Below are 21,696 nucleotides of genomic sequence, written 5' to 3'. Positions count from 1 at the left end.
CCTCCCTCGTTCCCCGCCTCCCTCACCTCCCCGCCCGCAGGCCGCCGGCACCGCTCCTTCCAGCTCCCCGCAAACCCCGCGCTGGATTCCCGCCCGCCGCAGCACGGGCGGCGCGGCGCCGTCCTCTCCCGCGGGGCCACCGCGGGGACACCGCCGTGCCACGGCGACACCCGGCCCGGGCGATCCCGCGCCCGCAGGTGCGGCGGCGCTGCGGGGAGGCGGCCGTGGGGAAACGAGCGTCTGTGTGTTTGTGCTGTGCGGAGCGGCGTGCGAACACCCCGCGGCCGCAGGAAGGGGGTAGGCAGCCCCGCCGTCACCGGCCGCGGGCGGAGTCCCCGGGACGCACGTCCCTAGCGCGGCGTGCCCATCCGCATCCCGATGCCACGGCGCCGGAGCGGAGCGGGACGGGGAACCCCCGCCCGGTGCGGCGGCCGCGGAGCCAGCTCGGGCTTTACCTCCGACTGCGCCCGGCGGCCCGACGCGCCTGCGCGCCGGCGCCCCCTGCGGCGGCCGCGGGAAGGGCCGGGGGAGCCGCGGCCGCCCCGTCCCCGTCCCCGCCCGCCGGCGCCGGGCTCTGGGCCCGCGGTAGCGCCCCGTGCCGTGCCGCGGCCCGGCCGCGGCTCCCCCGGCCCTTCCGTGCTTCTTCCGCGCCCGGCGTGACGCAGCTCCCGCCCACAAGCGGGTCGGTGGCGCCGGTGCAGCAGCGGAAGCGCCCTCCGCTGCTGCGGGCTCTGGACGCTGCCGCGCCCGGCCCGCCGCGGTGAGTTGTGTGCGCTCTTCCGGCGGGAGCAGGGTCCGTGTCCTCCCCGGCGGGGCTGCAAGTGCCGGCAAGGGCGCTCTCCCGCGTGGCGCCGCTCTCGGCGTGGGGTTTGGAGCTTCGGGGCCTCCCTGCTTCCCTTCCTCCGCTCCTTTCCCTCCCTCCCTCCTTTCCTTCTTCCCCTTTCCTTCGCACCGCGGTCCGGGTGTGAGCGTGTCCCTCTTCCCAGAGCCCGCCGTGTGCCTCCCGTTGCCAGGCACGCCTCGGGCACTGCGTGCTGGCTGTTCCCCGTGTGTGGGTGTCGTGTGTCCCAGCCCCTGCGCGCAGTCCCAGCCCAGGAAAGAAGGGGGAACCTTGAAATGGTCCGGCTCAGTTTCTGTTTCATTAGGTTTTGTTCTGCGTAATCTTCTGGTGACGTTAATGTTTCCCGAGGGAAGCTCGCAGAGAACAATTGTTTCTTTCCATGCAGCAGTTTGGCTCTCGAGTTGAAAGTAGGATCATTAGCCTGGAAATTTAAAGGTTGAATATAACTCAAGGCGAGGCACAAATTAAAGCTGGAATGTGCCCAACCCTCATATAGGCGGAACAAAAACGTAAATAATTTTGTGAAGCTGAAACAACAGTTTGTAATCTTTCTGCAGTTTTCTCAAAGTTTTTTATCATCTGAAGAGGGACTATGGACTATGAAAATCAAAGAAAAAAGCAAGTCAACCCCTTTTATTGCAATGTAAGTATTACTGAAATTTGTAACTAATACAAAATGATTTTGTTGTAACTAAGTTGTGCTAAACCAAGTGTGAACGTTCTTTTTCTCTCTTGAGCAAACTTGATAAGTAGCACTGGAGCTGATCTTATTTCGGTGACTTTGTCATGTCTGACTTGGATGTGTGTTAAGAATCGCTTATTAAAATTAATAATACTATGTTTCTAAATAAAGATATTCTTTTAAAAAGTGAATAATTAAGTGTAGCTGCTGTTTCAAACAAAAAAAAATCCCGATTTCTCTGGTTGTCAGGTGCATGCTGGTTTTTTAAAGCATACTGGGATTTTTAGAGGAGAAGAAAATAGCTGCTGCTGTTCATTCATGTGAATTTGTGAATTTAAACCGAGTCTGCTCCCGTTCTGAACTGGCCCAGGCATGGAACAGCTGTGATAGAGAAGTTTTCCAGAGTGAGCGAGGCAGGCCCTGAACTGGTCAGAGTGTTAGTGTGGGTTGGTGTGGATGCAGCACTGGGGGGACCTGGCTCACCCCAGGCAGGAGTCCTGCCTTGTCACAATTCTGCCGTGCCTGGGGCTCGCCCTGCCTCTGCAGTGTGTCAGGAAGGTCTTGGATCTGTCTTCACTTAGCCACACATGACCACACAGAAAATGTTTAGAGATAGCTGCAGAGTCTGGAGAGTCTGAAATTCTTTTGTGATATGGAGAGTCTGGTTCATTCTGCTGTGTTTTTGGTGGGTTTGGAGCCTTAAAAAATTCAGTTTTAGGAGGCTGCTCTTGTTTGTCTTTGAAGTAGTAGTACTTCTGTAGAACTTCACCTGTACCAACTGTTTGATAGTAGATCTGTTTTGGTATCAGTGGTATTTTATTTCTCTTGTTCTGTGTGCAATGCTAGAAATACTTCTTTTTAATCTAGATTTGCAAAATCTGGTGTTCTTCTGCATTAAACTTGCAGACTCACTTCCTTGGAGCAAAACACAAGACGGTAAGATCAGTTTTTGAATGCACCTGTTGTCAGATTTTACCAATTAATTTAGCAATAGATTATGGGGTTTGAAATCTAGTTTTTCATGTGTTGAAACATACAATTTCAGATATTTAACTAGTTTTGCTGATTTATTGTCTTTAGCGTGATAAAGTAGAACGTGGTTTTGTACATTAGTCCTGTCAGAAAATGTTACAACTTTGTCTGGTAAAGACAATACATGAGAATACATGGCAGTTAATAAAGGGAGAGTGGAATTACTTAAATCATAGACAATCTCCAGAAGAAAAAGGGATGCTTTTCTTTTTTAATTTTCATGTAATTGCTCACCTTAGATATTCTATGCTGTTGGTATTAATCTAACATATTTTATATGTAATGAAAGCTTTGTGGTATTGTTTTTTGACTCTTAAGTGTCTTTCTTCTTTGTTGGTTGATAACTTGGTAATTTAGATTGAAGAGGCATTGAAAGCTCATGGCATGCGTAAGTGCAAGATTTTTGCTTCCTCCTGTGTTCTGTACTTGCATCTTTCTCCCCATCCCAGTGTAGTTGCTTGTTAAACAAATGAGAAAAAGACTTTCTCAAGATTTGTACTTTAAAACCTGTCTTGTGTTTTTTAATCATATAATTGCGTAATCAGTCAGTAATGTGAGTAAGAGGTGTGCAAAGTTGATTAACAAGCACTAGCTAGAATACTAAAAATCACCTACATTAAATTTTTTAGAAACCCTAAGGAATTCAAGGCATTAGAGACCTTCAAAATTTAAAATATAATTAAAACCCCTATGTTTCCTAAAGCATGTAGAAATACTGTATATACTTTATATTTATTTTTGAAAAGGAGTTTATTTGCTTCAGCTAATTAAGATATTTTTAATACTTTTAATAGGTTTAATAAATCATTAAACCTTCTCTGGGTCTTGATGAACTGGTCTAGTTCCAGAAGGAGTGAAGGTCTAACTACATTTGCAGTCCTTCTCCTTATTTGATTTCATGATGCACCTAAATGTATTTTCAGGTTTCTACAGTTCACTGCTCCTAGAATTTGGTTTGAAAGTTGTTGTTCAATTCAGATGTACTCATTGGACCCACCTAATCTGAGAATTTTTGTTTGGACTGTAAAGGAAATCTAAATGATAAAATATTTAGCAGCTGTATGCTGCTGAAATAAATATCCTGAAATTCCCAGATGCCCTGAAATGTTTAGACACATTGAACTTGATTGATCTTCCTCTCTGCTTGCTGCATTGAATTGCCTGACATCAAATAACTTTGTGGTTGTTTGGTGTGAATGTTTTTTGTCCATTGTTTGGAGTATGGTGCTAATAACACCAGGGTTATGGGTTCAGTCCTTGTACGGGACTCAGTGATCCTTGTGGGTCCCTTCAAACTCAGAACAGTCTGTGAATCTGTGAAAAAAAATCTCTTAGCATGTTCAATACCTAACTTAAACATAGCTTAGTTTTCTCAGGTCAACAGAAACTTAAAGAGTTTTTTTCAGGTAGTTAGTTATTTTACCAAATTGTTCTTTCTACTGACAATTTTATTTGCATTTCTGTGGGATTTTTTTTGGTTGTTTTCTCCCTTTTTTTTTTTTTTTTGTAGTTGAAACAGAAACTTCCTTAGAGAAGGAAGAGAAAACACCTGCAAAACCTCCTGATTTTGGTAAGAATGTTTAATGCCTCTCCCCACACCTCCCTGAAAAAAAAAAAGAAGAAATAAAAAATTTTGATGCACAAGATTACAAGTGATATCTAGATGTTAGTGGGTGTCATGGGTTAGCACTGGCTAGCTGTTAATGCACCCATGAATATATGTTTTTTCCCTAACAACTACTGTGGGATGTGATCAGGAACAGAGCAGAGCAGGCTTAAACCTTAAAAACAGAAAAACAAAACTTTATTACATTACATAAGAACAGAGATAGAAAACTCTAAACACACACAGAGACAGAAACAAAACTTCTCAGAACATTTCTTCTCCTCCCCCAGTTTCTACCCTTTACACATTACCCTCTATAGACCAGACTTTTGGGTTTTAAATCAAACAATCATCCCTCAAAAAAAACCACCTAATCTTCAATTCAGCAAGGTAGAGAAGAGTCTCTCTTGCACCACAGACTGCTCCTCAGGAAACGCAGGTCCACTCTTTGTGTGTTTCCATGTCACCCGTGGCACTGCCCGGAGAAGTCTGCCAGGGGACATTTTCTTTTTCCTATGTCCAGTGCTCTCACCACTGTCCATAGGCTGAAGCTGCATACAGGGCTCTTTTAAGGATACTTGCATGCCGAGCTCTCCCCATCTTTCTCCTGGGGCCGAGGGCTTTTTTTTCTCTGCGGGCAGAGGGTGCCACCACACCCTCTCCCTTCTCTTCTCTGTTCACTTCACTGCAGCAAGTCGAGCTAGGCTACATCCACCCCAAAATGCAATTTATGTTCAAAAGAGACTTGAGTTCAGTCAATGGCTAACATTATGCAAGAAAAGTCCAGCTCAGAAGCCACTCTTCTTCAATTCCTTGCCCATCGGGTTCTTTCTAATCGTGCTTTATCATCTCGGTCCCAGGCTGTTTTTCTTTCTCTTCTGAAACCACTAGCCATGAGAATCAATGTCTGGGAAAAAAGTTTCTTTCTGCCTCAGAAAGAGTTAACAGTTTCTGGCTCCCGGCAGGGCTGCAGGCTCAGGCACTCCCAGGCTCGGCAATTCCCAGCAGCTGGGCACTTTCTCCGGGAGAGAGAGAGGAGGAAAGAAGGCACCTCCACAGTTTTCCACCCCTCCAGCCTGGATGGGGCCAGCTCAACTCAAAGCTTGTCTCTTCTCTTCTTCCCCCGGGGCCCCAGCTTACTTTAGTCTGCAGTGTGGGTCTCTTCAGACCGGCCACGTGGCCCCCTCCCCCACCCAGCCTAGGAACTGGGCAGGGGAGAGGAGATGTTTCTATGCTGAAACCAGAACCCAAGAGACCGAACCGGCCTGGAGTCCTGCTTTTAACTCTTTGTGTCCTCAGAGGCGTGTCCAAACCTACAAGTGGCCAATCTAAGTCCCAGCACAAAACCTGATCACTGATTGGCCTGCCCACATCCCCCTGGAAAAATTCACCTCCCCCCGCAACCACGACAGTGGGTCATTGGGAATTCATTTCTGATCATTTTACTTCCAAGATGCAGTAATAGTTTGTAATAATACTTATTTTTTGCAACCCAAATTCTTTAAAAAGAGTGGAAATAAGATTGAGGGGCACAGTGTTTTTTAATAACTGACTTAATTGGTGATGGGAGACCATGTATGAGCAGGGATTCACTTGTATGTGAATTTCTTACAGTGCCACCTGACACAGAGAAGTTTTGTGGACCAGAGATGCTTAATGGACAGACATTGGAAGACAAGCTTAATACATGTAAAGATTCAGAACCTGCACTTGGTGAGGGCTTTTAATGCTGTAATTGTATGGATTTGTGATATTTACCTTTAGAGAGTGTGGACCGGTTTTTTAAAATGTAAAATTAGGTAATGTGTAACAAAATCTTCTTATGGTTACACTGAGTACCCAATAGTATGGTATGGAAGTGACAGATCATAGTGACAAATTCATTGGATTTGGCCTGGAACGTGTTTGGTCAGATATCTCATACTGACAATATTCTCTAGGAAGAATCTAAAGTGATAAGACAGAAATGAACTTAAAAGATCAGTGTGGTTCTTTGCAATTTAACTACCCATCCAGTGGAGGGGAGATGGGAGTTGACAGAAAAAACAACTAGGGATATATATTAAAATACATTCCCTTCTAATTAGTTAAAAAATAATTGTTGCTATTATTTTTTAAAAAAATTGTTGGGTCCTATGTGGTAAACATAAGACATCTTTAAAGCATCAGTTTTATACCTTTGGTCTTCAAAAAGTCTGAACACCCAAAAGATAAAATATCTGATGGTTCTAAATGTCTTCATTGATGTATTTGACATGCAGTAGTAGACTTTTCTTTATATGTCAGCACTTTAAGATTGGTTTCTTTTGCAACCAGCACTTATGACTTGTTCCAGCAAACATAAAATTTCCTAAGTTTTGTTCTTTTTTTTAATACAGGACTTAATTATGTAATAGAATACCGAACAGAAGACAATATTCCTTTTCTCTATGAATGTCAGCTATGCAACTGTAAAACAGGATTGAGTAGCATGTTCATGCATGTTTGTGGTTCCAGGCATAGACTGGAATACTTGGTAAGTGTGTTTGTTTGTTTGTTTGTTTGTTTGTTTGTTTGTTTGTTTGTTTGTTTGTTTGTTTTAATGTAATGATTTAAGAAGAGAATTTGTTAGTCATACGTTGAGTTTTAAAAAATCAAAATTAAGGTTTTGCATAAACTTTTGTGAAAGTCTTTGTATTGCAATTCTGCAACTGTGATGAATACACTTAAAATTCTTCTCATCGGTAATGTGTATGTCTGTCCATTGCTTGACACTGAGTTTAGTTTATTCTCTTTTGGTCAACCAGTAATGAAATCTATAGCTAAAATGGACTAGAAATAGATGTTTGACTGATTTTTGTATTATGTAAAAGAACAGGATCAATGAAGAAAGTATTCCATCTTTCAGATTCTTTAAAAGGAACGTATTTATAAATGAACATGATACATATTAGATAATGTGATCCATATTAGATTATTAGATACTGTGACTTGGAATCAGGCAGGAGAAAATCCAGCTCCTGTTCTGTTTTGAGGCTGGACAAGACACGTCTGTTCTGTTGCTTATTTTATGACAAAGCTTTTGAGGTTCTTGTCAGCTCACAAACATTCAAAAACGTTATAATTTTCAATATGTTTAGAGAAATGAGGCTCTCCAGTCTTTGAATGGTTACTTGAATATATTTGCTTAGGATTGGCTTTTAACAAAACTGAGAAAGCAATATTCTGGAAAGTATTTTGATACTTCCCATAAAAGTCTCTCAAAATTGGTACTATAGTCAACATATCTTAAAGTAATAGACAGCTGAGTATTTTGGGGCAGCTTTAGGCCTGATGTTGGGTGTGCTGCTATGAATCTGCAGTGATGTCTTTCATAAACACCTTGCTGGTTTTGGTCACTAATTCAGACGTACATGCTGAGTTTTGATGTTTTCAGCTATTGCATTTCTTGCATACTTGGAACTGTTTCCTGCAGTTCTGAATCTTACACCTGTTAACTGCATCTCTGCTAAATTCTTAAATACTATAAAAATATAATAATTCATGAAGGATAACTTTTAAGTCATGCACCTGAGCTGGATTAACCCTAGGTAGTGGAAAAGGCAGGAGACTAAATGACTGAAATTGGCTCTTCTGAAAAAAGAGCCTGGGTGTCCTGGTGGATAACAAGCTCAAGATCAGTAGTATATCTTGGTGTCAGTGAAGGCTAGCAGCAAGCTGAGCTCTACTAACAAGGCTACAGCCAGCAGATCAAAGGAAGTGATTATTCCCCTGTTCCTGATCCTTGCTAGGCCATATCCAGCATTTTGTGTTCAGTTTTGTGCTACTGCAGAAAGGAAGCTATTTATGAAATTGAGCTAGTCCAGTGGAGAGAGCTGCCAAGACAGTCAGGGGGCTGAAGCACACTTGTACTATGAAGAGAAGTTAAGGTAATTGGGTTTCTTCTGGCTGGAGAAGAAAAAGTGTCAGAGAAATCTTACAGTAACCCTCTGGTACCTCAGAGGAGCTTATTAAGAAGGCAGAACCAGACCCTTTCTGGAGCTTCTTGGCAGTAATATAAATTCAAGCAGGGGATTTTCCTACTTGACGTCAAGTTTTTGCTGTGAGGGCAGTTAAGCGTTGGAGTAGGTTGTCCGGAGAAAGGGGGAAATCTCTTTCTCCAGAGGTTTTTAGACCCAAGCAGGCAAAGCCTGGTGCAACCAGTGTCAACCCTGTTTTGAGCTGAAGAATTGGCTTCAGTTCCCTAAATTATTCTGTGCATAACCATTTTAAGAAGTTCTGCTATGTATATGTAGAAGTTGATTTATCTTCCATGGTTATTAACTGTGCAAGATCTGGAAGGAGTTGTGTGATTTAAAGACTTGCATTTATTTTCTAGAAACAACATTATCCAGAAATAGCACTATCTCGTGAAGTTAAGGGTAGAGGCTCTGAGCTGAACAAAAGAGTTAGGCGAGTTGGATTAACAATTGAGAAGCAAGAAGGAAGAAAACAAATACAGGTACATTTCTCTTGAGAATTCCAGAAGCTTTGTATTTAATAAAGAAGAATGTAATTTCCATTATGGTGAACAGATTTGCTTTGGAAGGTAGGAGAATGTTGCTTTTTTAAACTTACAGGTGCTTTTTTCATTTTAGTAATTCTTCCAGGATTATACTGGACAAAATTTCTCTGAATGCAAAAATAACACAAAATATATATACTAATATTTAATCAATTCTCAGCTTCGTGTGTGTAAAATAAGTTGTTTCTTTGTTGTTAGGAAACTGCCTTTATAACTTGAATAGTTTCTGCTTTGTAAACAGCTCGTGGCAATTCTCAGGAGAGCCAGGTAAAATTTCTAATACTACAGATGGAAGTGTAGGAATTCTCAGATTGACATGAGATTATCAGCAGTGCTGTAGGATCACAGGATTGCCATAAGCCTAAATTCTTAGGGAGCTGCATCCTTAGAAACATATTCTTGTGGAGATATCTTCATATTGCTCTCTGTTGATACTTACACTGCAGTATTATTTATAATACCTTTGTGTGGACAGGATACTGGTGAAGTTTTTTCTTGAGGTGCACCTTACCCCCAGCTGGTTCATGACAAGCTTATTGAGGTGCTCACTGGTTTTGGTGGTACACGTTAAATTTGTTTTCTCCATCAGCTTCAATTTCTGTCAGCGTCCTGCCTGTGAAGCAGTGTTTCTTGACAATACCCCTTGCTAATGCTGCTTAATGTGCATAGATGTCTCCTTCCAGAGTGGAGTTCTCAAGGTTCCAATTTAAAGCTGCCAGTCTCCTGCCCATCTGAAAAAAGACCTGTGTTTCTTTCTGTGTGATACTATCACACTTAGGCTCAAGGGTTAGAGCTTGCTCTGATCCTACCCTTTTCTGATAAAAAACAAGTATGGGACTATTGTGAGATCAAGTCAAGAATGCATGGTGTAGAAGGGAGAGATTTCAGATTATCAAATCCATTTTCTCAGCATATCCTTCATTTTTAACCTCTGCTTAGAAAAGCAGCTGACTATTGGCAGCAACTTTTTCATTTGACCTACTTAAATTTCTTCTTGACTTGAAACTGTTTATTTTACTTGAGATTATGTTCATGAATATGTAAATATTTACTTCCACCTATATTTTGTAGACCTTTTTGTTCTTCTAGGTAGTTTATTACATGCATAGCAATCTGTTCCTGATTTAAGGAACTTGTAAAATAAGTGTGTGTAGCCTGGTTTAATTTTACTGCTATATCTTCTGAAACTAGCTTTTTAATTTGTTTTTCTAAGCTCTAGAAGAAATTTATTTGTGGCAAATAAATATCCAGGTTTATTGACTTTTTGAGTATCAATTGAGGCATTTACACACATGTGTTTTACACTACTGGTCATACATTCCTAAAAAAAAATAAAATTAATGCTGATGAAATATCTATGATATAATTTCACCCACAAAATAATTAACATAAGGGTTTTATTTTTAGGTTGTTAGAGGTGTTCCAACAGTGAGAAGGAAATTGCCAAAATGTAAGTGTGCTCATTGGGATGCAAATTGTCCATTTCTAATTTGGTCCTCCTTTGGTCTAAATCAGACCAGGGTAGTCTCTGCAGTGCCAGATACTCACCAGCACTTTGGTGAACTGGACAAAAGGAGCAGGTTGGGGCTCTATGCTAGTGGTTAATATGCAGTACAGAAAGCCACACAGAATTCTTATAGCACAGCTGTAGCTCTTATCTCTGGAAAAAAAAAATCTGTTTTACTAGCCATTGATACTTACAAAATTGTAAGAATGTGGTATGTGTGAGATTTCCCCACTCAGTTTAATGTTTTGCAACTCAGCTGTAGTACAGTATTGTCCAGGTGGACACACAGTATGACTGAATGCCACTTGAGGAAATGGCTAAACTTTGCTATGATTCTCATTGCCTGAAAAATAAAGATTCAAATTAAAACTAATGTACTTAATTTTAATGTACATTGCTGTGTAAATGGTACCTTAGAATAGCTCAGTAGAAGTAATGACATCATCTAAATTAGCAGTGTTATACTCTGAAGATGAAAAATTGCCATCTTGAATATAGGAAATTGGTTTGAAATAAGTTGAGTCCTTTTCAAATTAGATTTCTTGACTGTATCCAGTTGGTCAATGTGTCTTATTTTGCATGTGACTTTGTGGCATTCTACTACATTTACAGTATTTGCATATTTTAGGAAATGCAAGCATGTAATTATAACCAGGCTAGAAAATACGGTAAACTTTGTTGCTGATTTATAGTTTGTATTTAATATGCTGCCACATAATAATGCTTATAAAATTGTTCTTGGTGTTTGTAAGTACTATTGCACAGAAACAGAGCTAGGTGACGTTGAAGTGCAGTAGTAGAAACACCCTTTATTAAGATAATGTCCACTGTGCTACATTTCAAGCATGTTTCTTTAGTTTTCAGTGAAGAGGACAGCCCTTCCAAAGCTAAAGTTCAGCTTGTGGATGCACCCTTTAGTGAACAAACAGATGCAGAACAAACCGATAATAAAGATGAGAAACTGACAGACCCTACCCAAGGTAAGAGGAAAAAATATTTCTTTTATTGTTTGGGTTTTTTTAAAGTTTTTTTAACTCATTCACCAGTGCATGAGTTATTTACTGCTGTATGTGCCTGTCTATGGCTTCCACAGATGAATTACAAAGGTGAATTTGCACAGGTGTGTTGATATTCTTGGGGTCTGTGGCAAAGGAAGGAATAATCCCAGTGTTTGTGAAGAAAACATTCTACTTATACTGGTTTTTTTAGGTTCAAATTTTATTTTATTTCTTCATAAGATACCTTACTTCCACCTTTAGGTTTTATTGATGATGTCTTTAGAAGTGTTCTTTGTTTAGAATATTTTTTAAATTAAAATACTGGGAAAACATAATATACTTTTTTATTGTTTTAGATGAAAATGATGTTCAGGAGGAGAACGAAGAAAGGCAGAAAGAACAGGCAAAACCAGATGAAAAGGTTGAACCTAATAATGCTGTTGAAAGCAGCGAAGACAACAACTCAGAAAGGTAAAAGAAAAGATCACCACTTTGAAACCCATTTAAATTAACTTAAAGGAAAATGTTGTACATAACAATTGTCTGCATTGGATTTGCAGGGTAAGATTCATGTCTTCTGAATTTGTGCTCAACTGTGAACTTCTGTCATCAACAGAAAACCTGGTGTGTGTAAAGTGACCTCAGATTTTGCTCTGAATGCAGCTGGCTTTTGTATTTAACTATTATCCTTAAGGCATAGTTGGTCATGTGCTGCTCAGAATGTTCAAAAAGAACATTTTCTCATGGTTTAAAACTGCCTGTGTTACAAGTTCATGTCAGATAGCAGGGTATGTGAACTAATTTTGGAAGGGAAAGACAATCAGTAACAGTTGAAACAGTTGAGGTTTCTACTTTACAAATGAGGAGGAGGAACAGTAAGTGTTTCAAAGGAGCAGCTGTGTTCTAAAATGGTGAAACTGTGCTTGTTGCTTGTGGGCATCTTATTAGTAACAGAGTTGTGAGTTGAGTAACTGTGAGCCTTTGTGTGAGGAGGACATCTGCAGCATTGGTCATCTTTGGGCAGCACTAGGAGCCACTGGAGGGCATTTGGTAAGGAATGTACAGGCAGCAACCCAAACAGAGGACTTTTGTTCCAATGATTTAGTTAGTTGTTCTTTAATTCATGACGTTCCCTTGGAATGTGTTCTAGCTTTAAACCAGTAATATCTCTCCCAGACATGGAAGGCTAATACCTTTTGCTTGTTGTCTTGGTTTGGAAAGACAGGTGTCTGCTAGGGAAAGTTGGAGCTTCCCTTGGAATGGAGACTGTAAACCCCCTCCCCCCAAATTATTATAATTCTGCAATTAGGGACTTTTCAGGCAAAGATATGGGAATAGGAGTAACAGTTCTTTACTAGGAATATTAAAATACAAATGTAGTAGTACAAAAAACAAGCAAGCAAACAAACAAAAATCCTAGAAAAACCCTGACAGGGTCAGAGATATGACCTGACACCCTGTTGGTCAGGGTGTTGGAAGCAGGCCAGATAAATCCTCCTGGAGTAACAGTTGTGTTTCTGTGGAATAGAGATGATCCTGTAGAAAGGGTCCAGTGATGGCGAGATGGGTCCAGTTTTCCTCTGGGAAAATCAGATAGCTGTTGTTCCTGGGTCTCAGTTTTTATCTGGGTAGGGAATGGCTGGCTCCCCCTTCACTGGGTGGAGCATCTCACAATGGGATGGTGTAATGTGCCATGTCACTGGTGAGCCTCAATGGCCCATTAACAGAAGATATCACCTGGAGGGTGGACAGTGGTGAAAGAGATAAGAAACACTGCCCCACCTGGTTTTAACAGCTGGTCTATTATCAGAAGGCATCTGCCCCTCTTCCCCCTGGAGTTACAAGAGATAAAGGAAAAAAACCATCTCCCCAACTGCTTTCAACAGATGAAATAGAATACACTTTCTTGGTTATATAACCCAAGACACTTGTTTATTGTTAAGGGAAAAATTTTCCTGAAGGGAAAAAATGTTCCTGAAGTATATTTCTTCAGACTTGCCTCTCTGTGGAGCAACCATTATGGAAAATGATAAGTTGAAATCAGATTCAAGTCCAGGTTTATGAATCTTTGTGTTTACTTACTGGCTTTCAAACAACTACTGAATCAGAACTAGTTTGTGAAAACGTGAGGAGCAGGAAACAAGTAAAAGCTCAGCTGTCCACATCTGGAGATGCTGAGGTCTATTTCTGCCTGGTACCGATCTTCCTTGTGCAGTCTTGTACTTCTAAATTTTAAGAACAGCTTCTGTTGGAATATCACTTAATGCTTTTCTTTTAATTGGGTTCAGATGGATTCTGGATGAATTAGCAGCCAGTGAGAGACTGACTTGGAATTTAATTACTGAGTTAGGACTTCAGCTTTTTCCTTTACTATTTATTTATTTTTGTGAGACTACTGAGAAGATACAAACTCTATATATAGTGTCTTAAAAGAATTAATACCAGATTCCCACTGCCAGCTTGTTTCCACATAAAGATTCTGCAATATCGGTCTGAAAATTTCTATGACTCTTCATTTCTTTGTAGTTACGTTTCTGAACCAACAGTCATCTGAAGATGTAAATTATTTTATCGTCTGCTTTTACTGAACTTTTGATTCCTAAGAAACATTTCCAGGCAGAAGAGCGTTTAGGAATGGCAGTCATATGGTATTGGTTAATTTAAGAAACACCCAGCCACTCTCAGCCCTGGTTCCTGGGCTTGCAAAGAGGTGGAATGTATCTGTAGTAGTTGTAATGGCAGAACAGCACAAATATAGTACAGGAATGTTTAGTCAAAGGAATCTTTTTGTGCCCATTTATTTGTATGACTGCATTGTAAAATATTAATTTTTAATGGCTGAATTTTTTAAAGGCAAGTTTGTGAAGTGCTGATAAAAATCCAGCTGTAATTAGGAGCCTTGTCTCACTGCAATGTGTACAAAAATCTTACAGCTATTACCGCCAATGTCGACCTTTTTATTAACTCTGGGGTTTAGAGCTTATGTGCTACATAATCACACTATAAAAAACCCAAACTGCATAAATAATTTTGATGATGATTTGGGATGACTGGGATTTCTCTGAGGGAATAATATGTGACCTTTATTTCAGAGTGTGTCAGAATCACTGTAGTAGTATGTCAGGAATTTAAACTGATTATCAGTTATTATTGGCTGGCTACACGTCTTTGCTGGATCAGCCAACTGAATGTTTTATTTATTCTATTTTAAGGTGTGAGACCAATAAAGAATTGGAGGAGGAAAACAAGGAAGCTCAGGTGAATTTTTTCTGTTAATGGTTTACTCCAGTTTCCAAATACTTGGGGAGATAATTAATATATGATTGGCAATGGTGTTTGCTTACTCAAATTAATATGATTCACAATAAATTAGCTACAAAGTCACTAAGGCAAAACTATTAACAACAAGGGGTTTTTCTACTTTGTTATGAAAACCTATGTACACGTTTCATAACAGCACAAACAATTTGAATTTTAGAGTAACCATAATTATTATTGTTTATGTATATTTACTGCATATAGTAGTTCTCAGGATCTCTTTTTTTTTATGTTAAACAGCAAGAATTTACAGCAAATCCTGAAGAATTCAGTAGTCAAGAGGAACTGTTGGATTATTTGGTGAGTGTTAAATCTTACCTTGCAAGATAATTTTTGGAAAAAAGAAAAAAAACCCCTAAAAAATAAATCACCAGTTTGCTAAATCTAAAATGTAACAAGTAATGAAAGGCAGAATGTGGCAGTCTGGTAATCTAACAGATTAGATTTTGCCAGAAGGCAGGATTCAGAAGAAAAGGAATGTCACTGAATTTATGATGTGTCTATTAATTTTCAAGTTTCTAGACATTGTTTTTGCCAAGGTATTGGTTTACTGTCAGAGGAATTACTTGCATTGAAAATTGGTTTTTTTTCAACTATATCTTAGCTTCACTCCTTAACTACATGTTTAGGTAATAGCACTTTCTTAAACTTTTTTCACCTTTCTATAACTGCTCTATAATTTTCAAATGAGGAATTTGGAAAGATGCAATTCAGTAATGAAAAGAAGCAGAATGAAGACAAATACCAGAGATATGTAGAAAGGAAAGAAGGGATTTTTAAGAAATAAAATGCAAGTTGTGTATTTAAAACAGGTTTCCCCCCAGTGCTGGCCCAGAGTGCTATTAACTGCAAAATCTGCCTCTCTAAAGTAAGTGTCAGAACACCAGAATTCTGTTCAGTTGTTGAAAGTGTATATTATGTACACATGCACAGCAGTGATACAATCAATAAGAGTGGAAAACTGTCAGGTTCCAGTTGTTAGATGTATCAACAACAGTCGTGGTCTTGCATACAGAAATGGTGATTTTCATAAAACCACGGACAAACTGTACAGAAATCTTTACTGATAGTTGCTTGACTGATCTACTGAATGGTAATTTAGGCACTATTGACTATCCTAGAATGTTTTTTTCCTCTGTTTTTGTAGGGAATTATTAGGTATAGAGATTATACCTTGTTAATAAAACTTGAATTTGTTTTGAGGGATCTTCTTGCTTAGTATGATTGTCCTCTGAGAAGAGGACTGTTGGGAATGTGATTGGGGCAATGTTCTGTTTTGGAAAGTGTGTAAAGCGTTTGTTGTTGCATCTACAGTAATTTTTTCAGAAGCTGTATTGTGTTTCCGTTGTTGGATTCAAAGATTTCTTGTAGGTGAAAAGTAATTTTACAGGTGTCTTTTTTGTACTTGCTGTTAGTATTCTGTAAAGCTGTCCAATGATTATCCCTACCTTATTTCTTTTATTACCTCATAGCAAAGATATCCTTGCCACAATTTAGTCTTCTTTTTCCAGTTAGCTTTTGACAAGATCTTCATTAAATATAACTTGTGCAAACCAGGAGACAGAAATACTCTTAGTGTTAAAAATGTAATATGATCCCTGTTACGTGGTCTCATATGAACTTAATGCTAAGGTTTTGTTATTTATTTGCCATTGTCTCGTGTGTTTAAAGGTGTTTGTTTCTAATACAGAAGACTTTGAGCTGTTAGGACACACCTGGAATTCTGTTACTTTGTCCTCAAGAAAGTGTTTTCAGCAGAACTTTCTTGGTGTAGAAAGAGGGTGACACATGTAGCCCTCCCTGTGAGTGCTTTTGGTGCTAGAACGTGCTTCCCTAGTAGAGCTTCACAGCTTCAAGATTGGTTTTTCCTGAGACTTTTAGGGAAAAAGAAGGTTAATGTGAGGCAAGGCAGCATGTACTTTTAAATTCAGTAGTATTCTGGCTTTTCTGCTACAGTCTAGAGAAATTGGTTATGACTGTGCTGCCTCAGGGAAGGTGTACACATTCATTTGTATGCAGGCAAGAGATCAAAATACTTAAGGGAAAGCATTATCTTCTGTATATTTCCAGGCATATTTTTGTGTTATTCCTTTTCAAATGAATGTGTTGGGTAGCTGCATCTTCCTTCTCTTAGGATTCTCCTTCATTCTACCTTCCTCCCCACCATTTGTGGGATTAAAAATAAAAATTTGCTTTGTAATTCCATCCAAGTCTGACAGAAGGGTAGAGACATGGAGAAAACAAAGTTCCTGCAGATTTCTTTATAAATTTTGATACTTCAGTTTTTCTGAGGAAAAATGTTGAATGGTGTGTTGTTTTGTTTCTTTATTTTTTCCCTAGCAAAGTTTTGAAATACTGAATGAAGATGATGCTTCATTTATCCTGAAAGTTACACAGACTCTCACAAGTGCACTGGTGGAATATCGTCAGCAGGCTGCATCAAACGGAGTAATGCGGATTTTGTTTTGGTTTTGTTCTACAAACCAGTAGATTCCTGAGATTGTGCATTTTTATTATTATAGATGATACAAAAAATGCTGTGGGGATTGTAAATTTTACTCATTAAATACATAAATTGTGGTAGTGTAAAATTGTAGCTTTTCTGTTGACAATTCTTAATGATTTCTGTTTGGTGATGCTTGCTTATTTTTTGTTGTTGACTCATCTTGTCACTTATTTCCCGTCCTTTTCCTTACATCTAAATTTTTCTGCTACTTCCCATTTTTAATTCTAACTTAAGCTTTTCTCATCTCTATTGACTTGCCTAACACTCCTCTATCCTGTTTCTGTTCCCAGGCTTCACTTCATTCACCATGTAATTATGCATCAGCGACATGATTTTGTTTTTCTTATACAACTTCTGGTCCTACTCTTTGGACTGTTCTTTCTGAGGTCTCATTCTTCTTCCATTATTAGAAACCCATTTTTTCCCCTCTCTGCTATTATTTGTGACTGACTTATCTTTACATAGGCAGTACATATGGAGGTGTTTTGAGTACTTCTCTGCTGACATATTACAAAACAATGAAGTTCTAATTGAAATAACTTCTAACCTACAAGTTGTGGAAGACCAAAATGTTTTCCTACATTAGGCCGTGTTAGTATTCTAAACTGTGATGTTTCAGCTGGTAATTTTTGAACTAAATCTTCTGTTTTGAGTGTAAAATGCTTCTTTTTTAGATCTGACAAGTTGAGAATTAGGCTCAATGAGTATCACTTCATTTCCTAATACAGAGCTTTTTCAGACATAGAAAGGTACGATGGGCAGTGTATACGTAGAAGTTACTAGCCCTCTGATTTGCAAAGAAATACTTGATTTTTCAGATTTGGTAGCAGAAATGCTGGTCTTTTATTTGGTTTTGGTCATTAAGAATGTAGTAGTTGCAAGAGGTTTTCCTGATGAGATTTTGAAGGGGTTTTTTGGTTTTTTTAACTCATAGGGCTGCTTAGATGCTGAATATAATGGAGAAACAGCACTCGAATATTCCACAGAACAGCCTGGCCCGACTCCAGCAGATATCACTGACTCTGGCACTGGTAATGTTGGCTTTGCTGTCTTTCTGTGGTTTAATCTTACCACTGAACCTTGTATAAATGATAGTAAGCCTTTCTTCCTGCTTTTCTAAAATGTTCAAGAGCAGAATAAAGCCAGAGTCCAGTAGCATAAATGAATAGTTTTGGGGGTTTTTCCCCATCCTCTACTAATACGAGAAAGAGAAGATTATTAAAACACATTGATCCTACTTAACTGTAGGATTTGGAGAGAAATTAAGTTAGTACCAACTCTGACTTTGGTGTGTTCAAAGGCAACTGTTTCTAAGGAGACTTTCAAAGTATCTTTGGCTTCCCCCCCCAGTATTTTTCTCTTCTTGATGGAGGAGATGTTTCCTGCAGGTTTAGTCAAATCAATATGTTAGTAGAAAGTTATGTGGTAGAGGATGGATAAATGTCTTTAATACCTGAATACTCCAACTACTTGGCCTCAGTACTTCTAATTATTTTTTTCAAAGAATCCTGAATTTCTTGGAGGTCATTTTCTTCTGATAGGAACAAATGGCTGCTTTTCTTAGACCTAGGAAGTATAATCCTATGCTTAGAAAGGCAAGATACCCAGAATGCTAGTGAAGCTATTTTGTGTGATCTTTTTTTTCTGTACGGTGTCAATTTTCTAGTTTTTCTAGAAAGTTTAGCTTTTGAAAACCTCAATTTTTGCAATGGTAATAGCAAAAATTGCAGTGACTTTGAATATATGAGATTTGAAACTTTTATTCCATTTTTGTAAGCATAATGGAAATAGCTTTCACCTACCTCCCCACCTTCTTTCTCCAGGACTTTCTGTAACTGGAAAGCATTCCTGACTCTTGGTGGTTTGAAAATGTAGCAAAATCAGATGTGAACTGTACCAGCAGTGCTGCTCTGCCAGACTGGAAGTGCTTGTTTTGAAAAGCTCTATTTAGAGAAATAAGTAATGAAGGCTCTTCAAAATCCTCTCTTACTGAAAAACAGTATTTCCCTTCTTTAGACTACTCAAGCAGCCAATCAGCTAAGCAGTTCTTACCAGCCAATGAAGCTGAACCCCAGGACTTTTCAACTGGCTCTTGGGAAGTAGCATTTGAGAACAACATCACGACTGAATTTTTGAACAGTGTAAGAAACATGAATGCTGAGGAAATTGCTGCCACCCTGCACAAAATAGCAGCATCAAATCCAGCTTTCAGAGGTAATTCTCATATACATGTATACACACACACACACACATATATAAAAATATACATAACATCATTAATTAGCTCTGTAAAATATTAAGGACTTACATGCATTGAAGAATTTTGAGGTATAAAAGAGGGTTGAAGAGAAATCTTTTTTTCCCACCCTTTAACTTTTGCAGGATCCAGTTTAGGAATGGTAATTCAGAATAGCTGATTTCCCATAAATGCATTAGTAATTGCTGATTTTTTTTTTTAATTCTTCTCTCATTTTTGCATAGTAACATTTTCATGGTGAGAGACAGTAAACTGAAACCAAGTATATTGTTATTAGAAAATTGGAATCTTCTCTGTGCTATAAGAGGAGAAACGCTAGTTTTGTGAATACCAACACTGACAAATTTTTTATTTGCTAGTTCCTGAAGGAAGTGTATTTGCACACTGACATAGAAATAATAATGAATCAGAGACAAGTAGTCTTTCTTTTGCTTACAACTTTCTAGTAAGTGTCAGGTATTAAACCTTCCCACATCTTCAGTCAACTACTGCTCTCTCTTCAGAAGTTTCCTGTGTACATTTCTAAGCTTCTCAGAGTGTGTTTAGAATCATAAAGGTTAAGAAGGGAACAGTGAAAATGAGTACATTGTAGGAAAGCTTACAGTTTCCAGTCACATACTGATTTTTCTTAGTTATTTTTCTTTTAATAAGGAAAGATCCAAAACTCATCTCAGCATCTGAATATTTCAGTATAAGTTGTGTTTTTAAGTGAATTTCACCACAAAATTGCTTATTTTCTGGTTTTATTTGTTTGCCTTTAACTAAGGAATTGATATACCGAATGTTATAAGGATCCTGACTGAAAGTGGAACTCTGAAGGGACCAAGCAATGGCAGCACACAGTGACATGGTACTTAATAAATATAGCAATGTTTACTTTCTGTAACTTTGTTGTTTTACTTCATTTGACCTCAGTGGAATTTTTTTGTTACATTTAAGTTTTGTACAATTTTTTTTAAATTAAATTAATGACTTGGTTTTGATAATGTTATTTATTTCTCCATTTAGCTGAAAGCTCTGTATTGTGGAAAGGTTGTAAAGCTCATGTTTCCATGTTAAAACAGCTTTTTAAAAAAGGTAACTCATTTTCTTCAGTATTATTAAATACTGTACGTTGACAGTCTGATGTTTTCTTATGTTGGTTCTTTTACAAAGAATTAGCAGCAAAATGAGCTACTGCACTTAGCAGTATAAACTCATCCTACAGCAAATTCTTGGAGGTCATTCCCTGTGGCTGCTGGGATTGACTAAAAAGCCTTTATAATCAAAAACTCTTTCCCATATAAGGGTTATGAACAGGTCTCCACATTTTTTTCTTAATAAGATTAAAAATAATAATAAAAAGTCAGCGCTGTCAGTCTCGTGCTGAGATGAGAAGCGCTTGGATGATAGTTGATTTAGGGAGCATGGAAGCTTCAGCAAAGTTAGTAGAAGTTAGGTATGTAGGTATGTTTTGCAAATTTAGAGATGTATCCCAACAAGTGTAACCAGGCTCTGGCTAAGAGGCACTCTCATATGGTGGCAAAAGTATCTTTTGTCTCTTGTCATTATGAGAGTGAAATGAAAGCTGGCTTACACTGTTCTTCAGGCTCCTTTAACAGGAACCTTTTTCCAACTAAAGTAGTACTGGTTCTGAATGTACATGTCTATATATTAATGACTTCTACTTTTGTAGGAGGGTGAAAAAACGTTTTGAATGGTTATAAATTAGTTTGCTTGGGAAAGAATATTTTTCTAAAGTGAAGCTGTGTGATTATAATTCACTTCCTGCTTGTGGTGCTGGGTAGCATTCAGTGGTTCTAATTAAAGCTTTTCAGCTTTGCAGCCAAAAACTGGTATAATCTAGATATGCTGGGGCCAGATGGCAAATGAACTTTCTTGTGTTAACTTACATTTTTTTTGAGATCTGGATGGAATTTGAGAATCCTACTCCTGATGGTTTCACATCTTCGTACCATGGAATGCAAGATGCAGTGAAACTAAGGTAATAAAGAAAGCAGCAACAGAAATTGTGAGTTTTATTATGTGAGCAGACCCGGGAAGGAAAACAGTTCACAGACAAATTAAAATACTGTTTTAAAGAAACTCTGAAGAATTTCTGGAATGCATCTAATCTGTTCTTATCAGAGGAAGAGATGGAACCAGAGTTCTTACAGTTCATTTACTCTGTTTAGGAACAGTGTTAATGCCTGCTTAATGAAGATGACCTTAATCATAAAAATTCTGAAAATAAAAATAGAAATATCTTTTTCCTGTTTGTTTTCAATGTGCAGAACAATCTTTGTATTAAAATAATAAAATCAGAATAGTCAGTTGTTGTAAATGGCCATCACTGAGACAGCTTCTTTTTCTTCTTACTGTGGAATCATTCCAAGTGGAAATAAAGTTACAATAAAGTTGAAATAA

At 38.8% G+C, this 21,696-nt stretch overlaps 1 protein-coding gene across 4 annotated transcripts; it reads left to right on the top strand.

Annotated features, from left to right (window-relative positions):
- Window positions 1-161: 161 nt before the first annotated feature.
- LOC134551022 (uncharacterized) lies at window positions 162-21,696 on the top strand. 4 transcript variants are annotated; one of them, XR_010080502.1, is made up of 19 exons: window positions 525-760; window positions 1,399-1,484; window positions 2,391-2,459; window positions 2,913-2,943; window positions 4,066-4,125; window positions 5,776-5,874; window positions 6,540-6,676; window positions 8,519-8,641; window positions 10,112-10,154; window positions 11,069-11,191; window positions 11,566-11,680; window positions 14,422-14,467; window positions 14,768-14,827; window positions 16,868-16,975; window positions 17,968-18,064; window positions 19,050-19,247; window positions 20,057-20,140; window positions 20,299-20,367; window positions 21,195-21,696. XR_010080502.1 is itself a non-coding variant. In XM_063398084.1 (17 exons), exons 2-17 carry the CDS (start codon window positions 1,434-1,436, stop codon window positions 20,134-20,136), a joined length of 1,440 nt encoding a protein of 479 aa, XP_063254154.1. In that variant the 5' UTR covers window positions 162-297; window positions 1,399-1,433; the 3' UTR covers window positions 20,137-21,696. The 4 variants fall into 4 exon arrangements, 3 of the variants coding, with proteins under 3 accessions (XP_063254154.1, XP_063254166.1, XP_063254145.1); XM_063398084.1 differs by lacking the exon at window positions 525-760 and adding an exon at window positions 162-297 and having other exon boundaries at window positions 20,057-21,696; XM_063398075.1 differs by having other exon boundaries at window positions 527-760; window positions 20,057-21,696.

This window comes from Prinia subflava, chromosome 1 (assembly GCF_021018805.1).
Source record: "Prinia subflava isolate CZ2003 ecotype Zambia chromosome 1, Cam_Psub_1.2, whole genome shotgun sequence".
In the NCBI taxonomy this organism is placed as follows: domain Eukaryota; kingdom Metazoa; phylum Chordata; class Aves; order Passeriformes; family Cisticolidae; genus Prinia; species Prinia subflava.
Note: the sequence above shows the minus strand (reverse complement) of the source record. Positions and strands in the feature narration are given on the sequence as shown.